This window comes from Lithobates pipiens, unplaced genomic scaffold, assembly GCF_037356315.1.
Source record: "Lithobates pipiens isolate NorthernLeopardFrog02 unplaced genomic scaffold, aLitPip1_a1.2 Scaffold_22, whole genome shotgun sequence".
Classification (NCBI taxonomy): Eukaryota; Metazoa; Chordata; class Amphibia; order Anura; family Ranidae; genus Lithobates; species Lithobates pipiens.
The window spans coordinates 301,703,386-301,717,765 of record NW_027507784.1 but is presented as its reverse complement, the minus strand read 5'-3'; the positions used below and the strand labels follow the sequence as shown (position 1 = coordinate 301,717,765).

The 14,380-nt window shown below is 43.2% G+C and overlaps 1 protein-coding gene across 2 annotated transcripts in view; it reads right to left on the bottom strand.

Moving 5' to 3' along the window:
• Positions 1 to 10,525, bottom strand: part of TFAP4 (transcription factor AP-4) — a 45,492-nt gene extending 34,967 nt beyond the window's left edge. Inside the window, exon 1 of one of the 2 annotated variants that reach the window (XM_077449261.1) lies at positions 10,136 to 10,525. In XM_077449261.1, the coding sequence (XP_077305387.1) occupies positions 10,136 to 10,224 (89 nt within the window). In that variant the 5' untranslated portion in view covers positions 10,225 to 10,525. The remainder of the gene's footprint in view (positions 1 to 10,135) is intronic. The other variant, XM_077449262.1, reaches the window with a different exon arrangement.
• Between the last annotated feature and the right edge of the window lie 3,855 nt (positions 10,526 to 14,380).

Here is a 14,380-nt window from a genome sequence, read left to right as displayed (position 1 = left end):
TTTTTTGTGCTGCACAATATTACCGCAAGGGTCTAGGCAACACAAAATTTAATTTGAAAAAATAAATAAACACAAAAACCCATTAAAAGTTAATTTTAGGGACCACAAAAATGTAAAAAAAAAAATCTTCAATTTTTTTTGGTTTGGTAAAATGGATACCCAACATGTCAAATCTTAAACATGCCAGTACCCTATATTTTCCACAGGCGAAGCGGCAAAAGCCCCCTATAGGTCATCAGTTTCAATGCGATTCTTCATTTCTGCGTAGGGGTAATGCCCATCTGTGCTGTCATGGCTCCAGCAAATGCCGATCAGCGGTTCCCAGCCAATGATGTATGGCCGGAATCTGCTGATCATTGGAGCGAGTGACAGGAGAGAGCTTTGTGTATGTAAACAACACAAAACTCTCGTGACAGCAGTTATGTGCCGGTTATAGTTTCCCTGCAAACACCAGCACATTGCTAAGTAAAATCAGCACACATTAAACATAGTAAACATTGTTAGGCGCACACACTGAACCCTTTGATTGCCCTAGAACAGTGATGGCGAACCTTGGCAGTGGCACCCCAGATGTTTTGGAACTACATTTCCCACGATGCTCATGCACTCTGCAGTGTAGTGGAGCATCATGGGAAATGTAGTTACAAAACATCTGGGGTGCCAAGGCTCGCCATCACTGCCCTAGAAGTTAACCACTTCCCATCCACTGTCATTAGTACAGTTTATCTGCACTCCAGTTCTCGAGGCGCCCCAACAGGTCATGTTTTCAGGATTTTCCTCAGAGGAAACAGCTGGGGTAATTACTAAGGCAGTGAAATTAATCAAATCACCTGTGCAAAATAATGGAAATCCAGAAAGCATGACCTGTTTGGGGCACCTTGAGGACTGGAGTTGAGAAACACTGGTACAGTGTATAGTATTAATCATAGATCACCAGTAGACCCCCTTCACACTGGGGTGGTGTGGGCGTTAGCTAGTTTTAGCGATGCTTTTAACCCCCTTTCTTCGGCCGCTAGCGGGTTAATAGTGCCTGCGCACTTTGGCACTTTGTTCCCCATTCATTTTAATGGGCAGGGTGGTGTGGGAGCAGTGTATACACCGCCCCAAAGATGCTGCTTGCACGACTTTTTTTCCCTGTCCTGCAAGCGCACCGCCCCAGTGTGAAAGGATCAGGCTTTCACACTGGGGTGGCTTGAGAGGCGCTTTTCAGGCGCTATTTTTACTGGTGCCCTACAAGTGAAATATCTCCTAAATGGCGCACGTTTAGGAGATATTTCCACTACCTATAGGTAAGCCTAGCATAAGCCTTACCTATAGGTAAATGTCAACAAAAAGGGTTTACAACCACTTGAAAAGTGCCTCAATGTGAAAGGGGTCTTAATGTCACTGGAGGGGTCAGTGGCAGTTAGTCAGGTCCCACAAAGTGTCAGTTTGCCCACCTTCTCACTAGAAGTCGCTGACCACCACCAGTACTAATATATAAAAATGTTGGTATATAGTTTGTAGACGATATAACTTTCACGCAAACCAATCAATATATGATATTAGGATGAAGCAGAATACATTATGGCATAAATTTATGGAGAAATTTGATTTGTTTTATAACAGAAAGTAGAAAATATTGGGATTTTTTTCACAAACAGTTTGTTCATAGCGCAAAAATCCCAGTGGTGATCAAATACCACCAAAATAAAGCTCTATTTGTGTGTGTGAGGGGTGATATAAATTTTTTGCATACAGTATTGCATGACTGCACAATTGCCAGTCAAAGTAGCAAAAAATGGCCTGGCCATGAAGGGGTAAAAATCTTCCGCTATACAAATCTGCAGTTCTGACTTCACTAGGCGCATGCTTGTTCCAGGTCTGCCCTGAGGGAAGGGAAAGCCCAGCAACTAGCATTTTTCAGAAGCAGATCAGCCAGGACAGAGCCAGCCAATCAGGTGGCATTTTTAGAAGCCCTGATTATTCTGTCAGCGTGTTTTCTTTCTATAAAGCTTTGTCTGTTCTTTTCTTCCAGCATTGCTGTGATAGGTCCCCCCACTCTGCAATACAGGACACTGACATGTTGTTTATAGCGACCCCTTTCAGCAGAACGCTTCTAATTTGCTGAGTCAATAAGCAGCATTTATTAGTGAAACTGAAGCTACTTCTTTGTGTATAAATATGGCAGAAGCTCCATGACATAACAGTACATGCGGGGGAGAGGAGCAGCCAGGCCCCGCACACTGACCGCCGTCAGCTGAACACTGCGCGAGCTGAAAAACAACGCGTCACGTGACTGCCCTCCCCACAGCACGCTTTGTGCTGAGGGAACGCATGGCCAGGTACGGACTACATCTCCCGGCGTCCCTCACGCCGCCGAACTACACTTCCCGGCAGCACCGCGCGCGCCGACACTCCTACTCCAGGCGGGCTGCAGACTCACGGCCAGGCCTGTCTGCGCTGTTCTCCCCCTCGGCCCACGACGTGCAAGGTCACGAGTGGGGAGCCCTGCAAAGTCCATAAAATAATGCCCCAAATCCTGAGAAGGCTGCCCTGAGGGGGAATAAAGCTGGTGCAGTTAGCTCTTCACTACCTCGTTAGTTACTATGGAGTGCAGGTCCAGCTTCCAGCACTCAGGCTGCACACAGACTCCTATAGGGAGGCCAAGCTTTGCATGCAGCATTCGGGTCTCCCAGAGGTGGCAAAGCAAGTCAAAATATATACTATGCTGTTGGGCGCCAATTGGCACAGGGTCAGATAGGTCTGTAGGCCGTTAAATTCAGCAGTGCATGTGGAATAAGAGGTGCTCAACAGACCAATGGCAGCCCACTCACATGCAGCATTATTTTTCTAATAACAGTCATGCATTAGTAAACATTAGACTAAGGCCTCATTCACGGGGGACAAATATTGACTAATTTCCACTGAGTGTTGGTACAGTTTGGAAGGGTTAGAATGGTCCGGCCTATTCAGGTGAGCGTTTCTACTGCAAGTCGGACCACCAGGGGCCATACGGGGTTTAAAAAAAATGCCTTTGACGTGAGCATTGACGGTTTTCTGTCCGTCCAATCAGTGGAATATATTGTGTGATGCCAGTAGCTCCACCCTAACCGTACCGTACCATTTTCTATGGCCCCACATCTGAAGCAGGACTATGAATGGTGTGGTATGGTTCGGTTTTATGGGCCGCTTTCATAATGGAAACACTCAAAATAGCGTACCGTACCAACCCGAACCGATCAGTGGAAACTAGGCATATGTGTCCGAGCCCCATGTGAGGACCATAGTTTACCCACGTGGGGGATGCACAGGTGTTTTCTGTGCAGGTAGTCCCATTACAGTCCATTCTGAACAAAGGCACCACTATAGTTGACACCTCATCCCTTTAAACCCCAACACAAAAGAATTACACAGGTTCTGAGGCTAATTAAATGCAGATAAGACACCAAGCGAGTTTAATTGCCACCTCAATCAGCCACAGAACCTTTGTAATTAATAAAAAAAAAAAAATGATTAATTCATTTTTCCCTTTAAAGTCCCATAAGAGGAAACAATTTCCCTATGCATACTATTGGGGATGTGGGTTAATCCTACTCTCTAGACCAGGGGTCTCCAAACTTTCTAAACAAAGGGCCAGTCTACTGTCCTTCAGACATTAAGGGGGCCGGACTGTGGCCATCAGGAGTACAAAGTGTCCCAGCATCAGTGAGAGCAAATAATCCCTCATCATGTCAGTGGGAGGATATGTGCCCCATAGTTGATTTCATTGGTAGGAATTGTGCCCCATCATTGGTGTCATTGGGAGGAAATGCACCACATCATTGCTGCCATTTGGAGGAACTTAGAGCAACATTGGTGTCAACGAATAAAACAAGGTCGAAGGGCCGGATAAAAGCAAGCAAAGGACCCCGGGCCGTGGTTTGCAGACCACTGCTTTAGACCAACCTAGCACCACCCCTCCATTATTACTGTGTAATTAATATGTGTTCGGTTTTAAAGGGACGAGGTGGCAACCATAACAGCCACTGTTCCCGAGGTGACGTCTGTGCGGGTGCACGGCTCTGGACGTACACGGTCTGAATTCTGGGCCACGCACCTGCACTGATGTCATATTGGGAGTCGCGTTTGTCTCCATGCAGCCATTGCATCCCAAATGATGTCAATGGAACGGCCTATACGGAAAACACCTAGGCGCCCCTATGCGGGGAAATATGGCCCTCACATGGGCATGGGTACATACGCCCTGTGTGATTAAGGCCTAACAACCAAAATGTTAAATAGATACATTTTACAAAAGCCAACAAATCCTGAGGATGGAAACATTCTTTTCTTCAGCTGTTAATACACATAAATGCCAAAATGTTTCAATGCTTCAAAAACCTGCAACATCATTTATTCTGTCATTACAAGATTTCAACTTCACTAGAATTTGGCTGCTGACAAAGTTTGATCCCTCAAAGAGCCAAGTGCGATATAACTTCAGCATCTGACATTTCCAGGAGTGTCAGATGACTGCCAACGCCCCCCCCCCCCCAGCTTCATGGTTTATTCTGGTGGCCCCTGTCACTACTGTGTCCTGTAGGGATGACCGATCAAACCACAGAGCACAAAGGGGGGCAAAGCAGACATCCAACTCTGACCAGAAGCTGAACATTATTGGGCAAGCTCAAGGTAGCAAAGATTCATGGTGTTGACAGCAAGAATTAAAATTGTTTCTTTCTAGGCAGCCCTTATTTTTACCTTTTTATTCTTCTTTAAAGAAAAAAAAAAACACACACAACAAAAATTAGTAGCCAATATAAAATAAAACCATATCAGTCCAGAGACTTCCCTTGCAGTACTTTTGCTAGAGAGCCTCAGTATAATGGTTATAATCATTCAACTCACTTCCTCTGATCCCAGGTTGTCCTGGACCCACCACCCCCAGCCTGTGATTGTACAGGGAAATAAGCAACACGGTGATAAGCTCATCTCTGTCACTTCGCTCTTCTCCTATTAACATGCTTCTTGCCAGTGAATGTACCGATTGGCTCCTTGTGCTTGCCAAATACTTGAGTCCTGTAGAGGGACTGCAAGAGGCTGATGTGTCAAATTCAGGTGATGACAATGCTTGCATTTAAAGAATACATGTGATGTAATGATTACAGATCTGCATGAACTGGTGTCTTATAGTTCAGCTCACACTCTTTTTAAATAAATTATACCCAACTCAGAGTACAACACTGTTTCAAGAATAAGAATAATAATAATAATAATAAAATACAATGCAAATCAGCAGTCATACAGGTAAAGGTAGAAGACTAAGGGTATGCAATAATGATAATATTATTATATCGCATACCCTTAGTATTCTACCTTTACCTGTATGAATGCTGATTTGTCTTATTTTTTTTTTTATATATTAATATGGAGCACGTCCACCATATCAAAAAAGACCCTCAAAATGATAGTTCAAAATGTAGGCAATGATATCAAAACATTACAGTTCACAAATACACAGCTATTCCCATAATAAATAGGGGAATTGTCACAGCAGCGAGTGTGGATTCATATTGACCTTCAATACGGCAATTCTAAAATTCCCTCCCTGCCACATGGGGGGGGGGGGGGCAATCAAAGCAATTATCTTCAATAGCCAGGTATCCTAATGACTTGGGTGCAGCTAAAATCAGCAGGGGCCCCAGCATCCAGGTACGCATTGCTACTGACCTTGCGAGAATACAAAAGCCTCCATCCCTCCTCCCACCCATTAACAAAGCCACATGGTGGTATTAGTATACAGTACACACTATTGAAAAACACGGCATGCAGCAGAACAACATGACCTTGGAACACGTTTATTACTACACCAAATGTAAAACTGATGCCCTTAGAAACCAGATCCTTTATTTCACCTTAATAAGGAAACCTGGTTGTTGCTATGGGCAACCGCTTCATGCAAACACAGAGTGGGCCTGCACTATATGAACATGCCGATCATACAGGTTAGATTTACAATTGAAAAATGGTCAAATTTGGAACAGTCAGTCCATATTTAATGCCTTCATGAAGTAAAAAAAAAAAACAATAAATTAAGATCTTACGGGCAGAAAAAAAAAAAAAAGGATCAGGATGGAAACTTCTTATTTCCGTACATGATGCAATATTACCGACGATATTTACCAATTCTTGCTCATCACAGGGCAGCAAAGGGGTTAACATGCCCATCTCCAGCAATCACTAATCGCCGAGACTTTCGTGACTGGTTAGCAGTCATTCCTTTTTCTCCCAGAAAAGAGAAATAAATATTCTGTTCGCCGCATCTATGCGTTGCGGAAAAGTCACACGGGTTTACATTTTGCTTAGCCGACAAATGCTCCCAAAGTACAGAGGCGAGTGACTGTTCCCTATTCTGCCTGGCTCTTTGCTGCATCACTACATCGGCACAACCAAGGAGAAAAGTGGTGGGTTCAAATGTCGTCAATTAGGGACCAAATGGAAAACAACAACGTAGAGTGATCATTCCTTTTTCTCCTTGCAAAGAGGAATAGCCACTTCACCACAGCCAATATGAGAAAAGTCATAGCAGTTCTAATTTTGGCGCGTAGCAACCAACTTCTCCCAATGACTGATGGTCATTCCCTTTTCGCTGTTTGCTTACTAGCACCAAGTGTTCATTCGCCTTTTCTCGCTATGAGAAATAGCCTCTTTGCCACAGTCATACTCGGGCCTTGTCACAGCAGGTCTAATTTTTGTGGTTAGCGGCCAATTGCTTCTGATGTCCAGTGGTGCGTGACATTCCCTTTTCTCCCTGAAAAAGGAATGGTTCTGCTGCATCCATACATCGGTCAATTTTAAGGAGACAGTCAAGTTTTATAAAATTAATGGCCAATCGCCCCTAAAGAATGACACCAAGTGATCATTCCCTTTTCTCTGCAAAGAGTATTCATCTCTTTCCAGCATCCTTTGCAGATGCAAGGAGAAAAGTCACGGTGGTTATGATTTAGCAAATTAGTGGCCAGTTGCGCCCGAAGTATGGCGGCAAGTGGTGTTCCCTTTTCTCCCTGACAAAGAAAGAAAAAAAAAAAGTATTGCCCATTTGCTGCATCCATACACTGGCCATTTAGAGTGGAAAGTCATGATGGTTCAAAATTTGTCCACTAGTTGAAAATCGCTCCCAAAGAACAGCAGCAGATCGTTCCCTATTCTCCCTGCAATATCAGTATGTCAGTCGACCCCAAGATGAGAAAAATTATGGCAGTTCAAATTTTCTCAATTAGTGGCCAATTGCTCCTAAAGAACCTTGCTGAATGATCCTTTCCCTTTTCACCTCTTTGCCGCAACCATACGCCGGCCAATGTCATGACCGTTCTACAATGGCTAATTAGATGGAAAGTCGTTCTGGTTCAAGTTTTGTCGATTAGTTGCCAATCACTCCCAAAGAACAGTAGCTGGCGATAGTTCCCTATTCTCCCTGGCTCTTCGCTGCATCATTAAGTCAGTCGACCCAAGGAGAAAAGTTATGGCAGTTCAAATTTTGGCAATTAGTGGCCAATTGCGCCTAAGAACCGAGCCGAGCAATCACTTTCCTCTTCACCAGAACCAATACGTTAGTCAATGTCATAGCCGTTCTACATTGGCCAATTAGAGGGAAAGTCATGCTGATTTAAATTTTGTCCATTAGTGGTCAATTACTCCTAAAAAACTGTGCTGAGTAATAATTTCCCTTTTTCGCCTCTTTGACCCAACTATGCGTCAGTCAATGTCATGGCTGTTCTAAATTGGCCAATCAAATAGAAAGTAATGCTGGTTCAAATGTTTTCCATTAGTGGCCAATAACTCCTAAAGATTTGTGCCGAGTGATCATTTCCCTGCAACCATACGTCGGCCAATGTCATGGCCATTCTACATTGATTGGCCAATTAGAGGGAAAGTCATACTGGATCAAATTTTGTCCACTAGTAGCCAATCACTACTCCCAAAGAACCACGTTGAGTGATCACTTCCCTTTTCGCCTCTTTGCCACAACCATACGTTGGCCAATGTCATGGCCGTGCTATATTGGCCAATTAGAGGGAAATCATGCTGGCTCAAATTGTGTCCATTAGTGGCAAATCACACCCAAAGAACAGCGACTGGCGTTATTGTCTATTCACGCTGCATCATTACATTGGCCAACCCAAGGAGAAGTTATGGAGCTTTGAATGTGGTCAACCTGCCGCTCCTAAAGACTGGCGCGGAGTCATCATTTTATTTTCATTCCACAAAGAGGAATAGCCTCTTCCCCGCAACTAAACATCGGAGAAAAATCATGGCACTTCTAATTTTGTTGATTACCACACAAAGGCGAGTGACATTCCCCTTTCTCCCTGATTTGCCAAATCTATACATAGGCCGATTAGAGGATACAGTCATGGCGCTTCTAATTTTGTCAATGAGCGGCCAATCGTTAATGAACTATGGTGGCGAGTGACATTCACTTTTCTCCCTAAATTGACCAATTAGAGAAATAAGTCGTGGTGGTTCAAATTTTGTCAATGAGTGGCCAATCGCTACTGAACTATGGCGGGGAGTGACATTCCCTTTTCTTCCTACATTGACCAATTATAGTAGAAAGTCATGGTGGTTCAAATTTTGTCAATGAGCGGCTAATCATTACTGAACTATGGCAGCGAGTGACATTCCCTTTTCTCCCTGATCGACAAATCTATACATAGGCCAATTCTAGGAGAAAGCCATGGCGCTTTTAATTTTGTCAATGAGCGGCCAATCATCACTGAATTATGGCGGCGAGTGACATTTGCTTTTCTCCCTACATTGACCAAGAGTAATAAGTTGTGGTGGTTCAAATTTGTCAATCAGCGGCCGATCGCTATTGAACTATGGCAGCCAGGGACATTCCCTTTTCTCCCTACTTTGGCCAATTATAGTAGAAATTGCTGGTGGTTCAAATTTTGTCAATGAGCGGCTAATCATTACTCAACTATGGTGGTGAGTGACATTCCCTTTTCTTCCTACATTGGCCAATTATAGTAGAAAGTCATGGCTCTTCTAATTTTGTCAATGAGTGGCCAATCACTACTGAACTATGGTGGCGAGAGACATTCCCTTTTCTCCCTACACTGGCCAATTATCGTAGAATGTCGTGGTGGTTCAAATTTTGTCCATGAGCGGCCAATCATTACTGAACTATGGCGGCGAGAGACATTCCCCTCTCTACATTGGTCAATTATAGTAGAACGTCATGGTGGTTCAAATTTTGTCAATAAGTGGCCAATCATTACTGAACTATGGCGGCGAGTGACATTCCCTTTTCTCCCTGATTGACAAATCTATACATAGGCCAATTAGAGGAGAAAGTCATGGTACTTCTAATTTTGTCAATGAGCGGCCAATCGCTACTGAACTATGGCGCCCATTGACATTCTCTTTTCTTCCTACATTGGCCAATTATAGTAGAAAGTCATGGTAGTTCAAATTTTGTCAATGAGTGGCCAATCGCTACTGAACTACGGCGGCGAGTGACATTTCGCTTTTCTCCCTACATTGGCCAATCAGTGGTTCAAATTTTGTCTAGTCGCTCCCAAAAAACATGTTGTCGATAGATCTGGTGCACTGAGACTTGTAGTCCCACAGGTTGCCATGTCACCCCCCCACTGAGTTTGCAATCTTAGCCTCCCCCAGGTGTTGCTTGTCTGGTGTGAAATCAGCTGACTGCTCAGGAGGGGGGTGTGATCACTTCCAGCGTTAGCTTTAAATGCCCCCCCCCCCCCATGGCGCCCCCAGGAGCAGTGGCGGAGCCGCAGTGGTGCTCCCAGGCAGGCAGCGCTCATGCCCTCTCTCAGCTCTGCAGCATGGCCGGGGCACCACGTGGGTCTGTTTGCAACTGACAAACCTTCCTCTGCGCCCTTTAAAACAAACCCCAGTGATCGGCGGTCCTTCCCTGTCCCGGGGACCCCCTTCCCCCATCGGCTGCCTCTTAGGGGTGCAGAGGGACCCCCCCCTCCCGTGTTTAATTCCCCAGCACACAGCTGATCGGGGCTCCCCGCCTCCCTCCCCATGTCTGCAAGGTGATCTAAGGAGATCTGCAGCGTGCACGGTCGGGGCCATGTGCGCCAGCAAAACAGAAAGCAGCAGCAGCGGCGGCAGCGCGGTGAGTGCTGGGGGTACCTACCTGCACAGCCCCCCGATTACTTCCTTCTCCGTCTTCCTGAAGTGTTGCAGGGAGGGTACTTTCTGCGCGGGCATCATGAAATACTCCATAGCAATCAGCAGGAGGACCACCCCCCCAAAAAAAATAAAAACCACCGTGCACCCCTCCCTCCCCCCCCTTTGCACCCTCCTTCCAGCAGCTTTGCCCCCCTTTTTTTATCCCCTCTTCCGATCAGCCTTATTGATCAGGTGATGGTGCATGCAGGCAGATCAATGGTGTAGTGTGTGTAGGATGTCCCAGATGATCAGGGGGAGGTGTCTGTCTCTCTCCTTGTGTTCTGCCTCTCAATGTGAGTGTGTGTTTGCAGCTGATGTCTGTTTCAAGGCGGGAAACAGCTGGTGAGAGATCAGAAACAGCACCCCTCCCCCCTGCACCCCCCCCCCCCCTTCCTCCCTCCTTCCACCCAGAGCCAAATCCCAGCCCTTCTTCCGCAGAGTAAGGCATTGCATGTAAACAAAGGACTATTTGCAAGGCGTTGCATGGCCTGCTGCGGTGGGGAAAGCTCAGGCTTGCACTGATCTGGGGGGTGCATGCTGGGCTGGGGGTCCCTGGGGTATTTTGGGGGTGCAAAGTGGGCGCCTAAGGGTGTTGGATCCAGGAGAGGGGGGGTGGGGGGAGAGAACAGAAGCTGAATGGGGAGGCTGGGAGGTGATCTGGCTGCATGCGCCACGCTTGGGTGATCAGTCCCATCAGCTGACAGCTTGGCAGAGAGGAGAGCAAGGGGAAGGAAGAAGAAAGGAGAAAAAAGAGCTGAGCACATGTTCACTGCCTGCATCATCCCTAACCCCTGCACTGCCAGAGAGGCCTGCTGCAGGGCTCCCTCCGCTACCGCCTGCACAAAGCCAGTGTGATCATGAGACACATGGAGGGCGATGTGCGCAGGCCATTCATTTCAGGAGGCTCAGTCCGCCTGGCTGCAAAGAATAGCCCCCTCCGAGTTTGAAAGCAGGGTCCTCATTTCTCAGCTGTGCTTTCCCCTCCTTTTTTTTTTTTTGTGTGCGATTAGGACCTCTATAATTGAAATAATAATAATCCAAAATAAAAAAATACTGAAACCGTTGTTTTACGCTAAACTTTTCATGCAACCTCTAACTTAACAGGTTTCTGGAGAACCCCAGGGTTCCTCCAAAGGTTTTCTTTTAGGGGTTCCTTGAGTAAATACCTATCTATATTTTCTGAAACTGAAAAACAAAAAAGTATTAAACATAGAAACTATTATTTACTCTAAAATTTTCATATAACCTCTAACTCACCAGGTTACTGGAGAACACCAGGGTTCCTTCAAAAAATTTTTTAGGGGTTCCTTGAGTTAATACCTATTTACATTTTCTGAAATTGAAAAACAAAAAAGTATTAAATAGAAATAGAAAACTATTATTTACTCAAAAATTTTCATACAACCTCTAACTCACCAGGTTACTGGAGAACACCAGGGTTCCTTCAAAGGTTTTTTTTAGGGGTTCCTTGAGTTAATACCTATCTATATTCCCTTAAATAAAAAAAAATTATTATAAAACATAGAAACTACCATATTATTTACTCTAAACTTTTCACAGAACCTCTAACTCACAAGGATTTTGGTGAACCCCAGGGTTCCCCCAAATGTGTTTTAGGGGTTCCTTGAATAAATATCTGTATACATTTCCTTAAATAAAAAGAAAAAAACATTATAAAATATAGAAAACATAAAAAATAAAAACATTTACTCTAAACGTTTCATACAACCTCTAACTCAACCAGATTTCTGGGCAACCCTGGGGTTCCTACAAGGGCTCTCTTAGGGGTTCCTTGAGTAAAGTCTGCCTCTTTTCATACACCCTCTAACTCACCAGATTACTGGAGAATACCAGGGTTCCTTCTAAGGTTTTTTTTTAGGGGTTCCTTGAGTAAATACCTATATAAGTTTCCTGAAATTTAAAAAAGATGTATATTAAAAATAGAAACTATTATTTTCTCGAAACTTTTCGTACAACCTCTAACTCATCAGGTTTCTGGTGAACCCCTATGTTCCTTCAAAGTTTTTTTCAGGGGTTCCTTGAGTAAATACTTATATACATTTCCTAAAATAAATTAAAAAATGTATAAAATATAAAAACTATTATTTACTCTAAACTCTTCATACAATCTCTAACTCAGTCAGATTTCTGGGCAACCCTGGTGTTCCTCCGAGGTTGTTTAGGGGTTCTTTGAGCAATGTGTAAAGATCTCTATAATGTTCCTGACATTAAAAACATGACTCAAAGATATAAACTGTTATTTTACACAACATTTTTCATGCAACCTCTAACTGGTGAATCACCAGGGTTCCTCTAAAGTATTTTTTTAGGGATTCCTTGAGTAAATACCTATCTACATTCACTTAAATTAAGAAACAAACCTGATTATAAAACATAGAAACTACCATATTATTTTCTCTAAACTTTTCATACAACCTCTAACTCATCAGGTTTTTGGTGAACCCAAAGGTTCCCCCAAAGGTTTTTTAGGGGTTCCTTGAGTAAATATCTATAACATTTCCTGCAATTAAAACAAAAAATGATTATAAAATATAGAAACCATTATTTACTCTAAACTTTTCATACAACCACAAACTCAACCAGATTTCTGGGCAACCCTGGGGTTCCTCCAAGGGATTTCTTAGGGGTTCCTTGAGTAATGAGTAAAGTCTGCCAACCCTGCTTGGTAATTTTTACCTATGGGTAAGCTCATAATTAGGCTTACCTGTAGGTAAAATAAATATCTTCTAAACAGTGCTTAGTCAGATTTCCATGGAACCATGAGGTTCCTCCAAAGGTTTTTTTAGGGGTTCATCGATTAATGAATAATGACCTCTATACATTCCCTGAAGATAAATTATTATAAAATAAAGAAACTGTTATTTGCTCCAAATCTCTATACGTTTCCTGGAAAAAAAAATGACTAAAATATAGAAACATGTTTTCTTTTTACACTAAAATTCTCATGCAATCTCTAACTCAACCACGTTTCCAGGGAAAACTGGGTTTCCTCCAAAGGTTGTTAGGGGTTCATTGAGCAATGAGTAAGGGCCTCTAAAAAATTCCTGAATTTAAATAAAATACAGAAACCTATGTAAATTTCCTGGAGAAAAAAACTACATTAAAAAATCATTATAAAATATAAAAACTGTTATTTACCCTAAATTTTTCTTGTAGCCTCAATTAGATTTCTGGGGTTCCCCCAGGGTTGTTTAGGGGTTCCTTTGAGCAATGTGTGAAGATCTCTATAAATTTCCTGAAAAAAAAAAAAAATATAAATACTGTTATTTTACACCAAACTTCAAAGATTTTGGGGGTTATTTGAGAAATAAGTAATTTCTACCTCTTAAAGGGTAACTCCCCTAAAATATGCAAACTGTTAAAAGTTATCTTTTCATGCAATCTCTAAATCAATCAGGTTTCCAGGGAACCATGGGGTTCCTCTGAATGATTTTTTGGGGATTCCCTGATTAATAAGTAAACACCTCTATACATTTCCTGAAATAAAAGAAATGATAAAATGAAGAAACTGTTATTTACTCCAAACTTTTTATGCAACCTCTAAGTCAGTCAGATTTCTGGGAAACTGTGGGGTTTCTCCAGGGTTGTTTAGGGGTTCCTTGAGCAATTTGTTAAGATCTCTATAAATTTCTTGAAATTAAAATGACTAAATTATAGAATCCATTTTTTTCCCAACACAATTCTTCACACAATGTCTAACTCAATCGTTCTTGGTCAGGTTTCCATAGAACCCTGGGGTTCCTCCAAAGGCGTTTGGGGTTTCTTGGGCAATGAGTAATGTCTGCCTCCTAAACTGTTAAAGGTAACATTTCATGGAACCTCTAAATTGCCCAGGTATCCTGACCTCCAAAGGTTATTAGGGGTTCCTTAAAGTAGAACTATAGGCAAAACATTTTTTTTCATTTTGGATAGAGCAAGGGAGGGTTATAACCCCTGTCAGATTTTTTTTGCGCCATCTGTGTCCCATTGTGGAGATTTCCTTTTACTTCCTGTTCCATAACCAAACAGGAAGTGAAGAGAAATCCCTGAAAATTAAGGGAATTCCTTGGGGTCCCACAGGTCACCAGAGCTAGTATCCCCATTGGAAGATTTCCCCTCTATTATTTTTCTGGGGACAACCCAAAATATGTTTTTTCCTTTTACTTTCACTTTGAATAATAATGGTAAACAAGACAAATAGAGAGGCTGA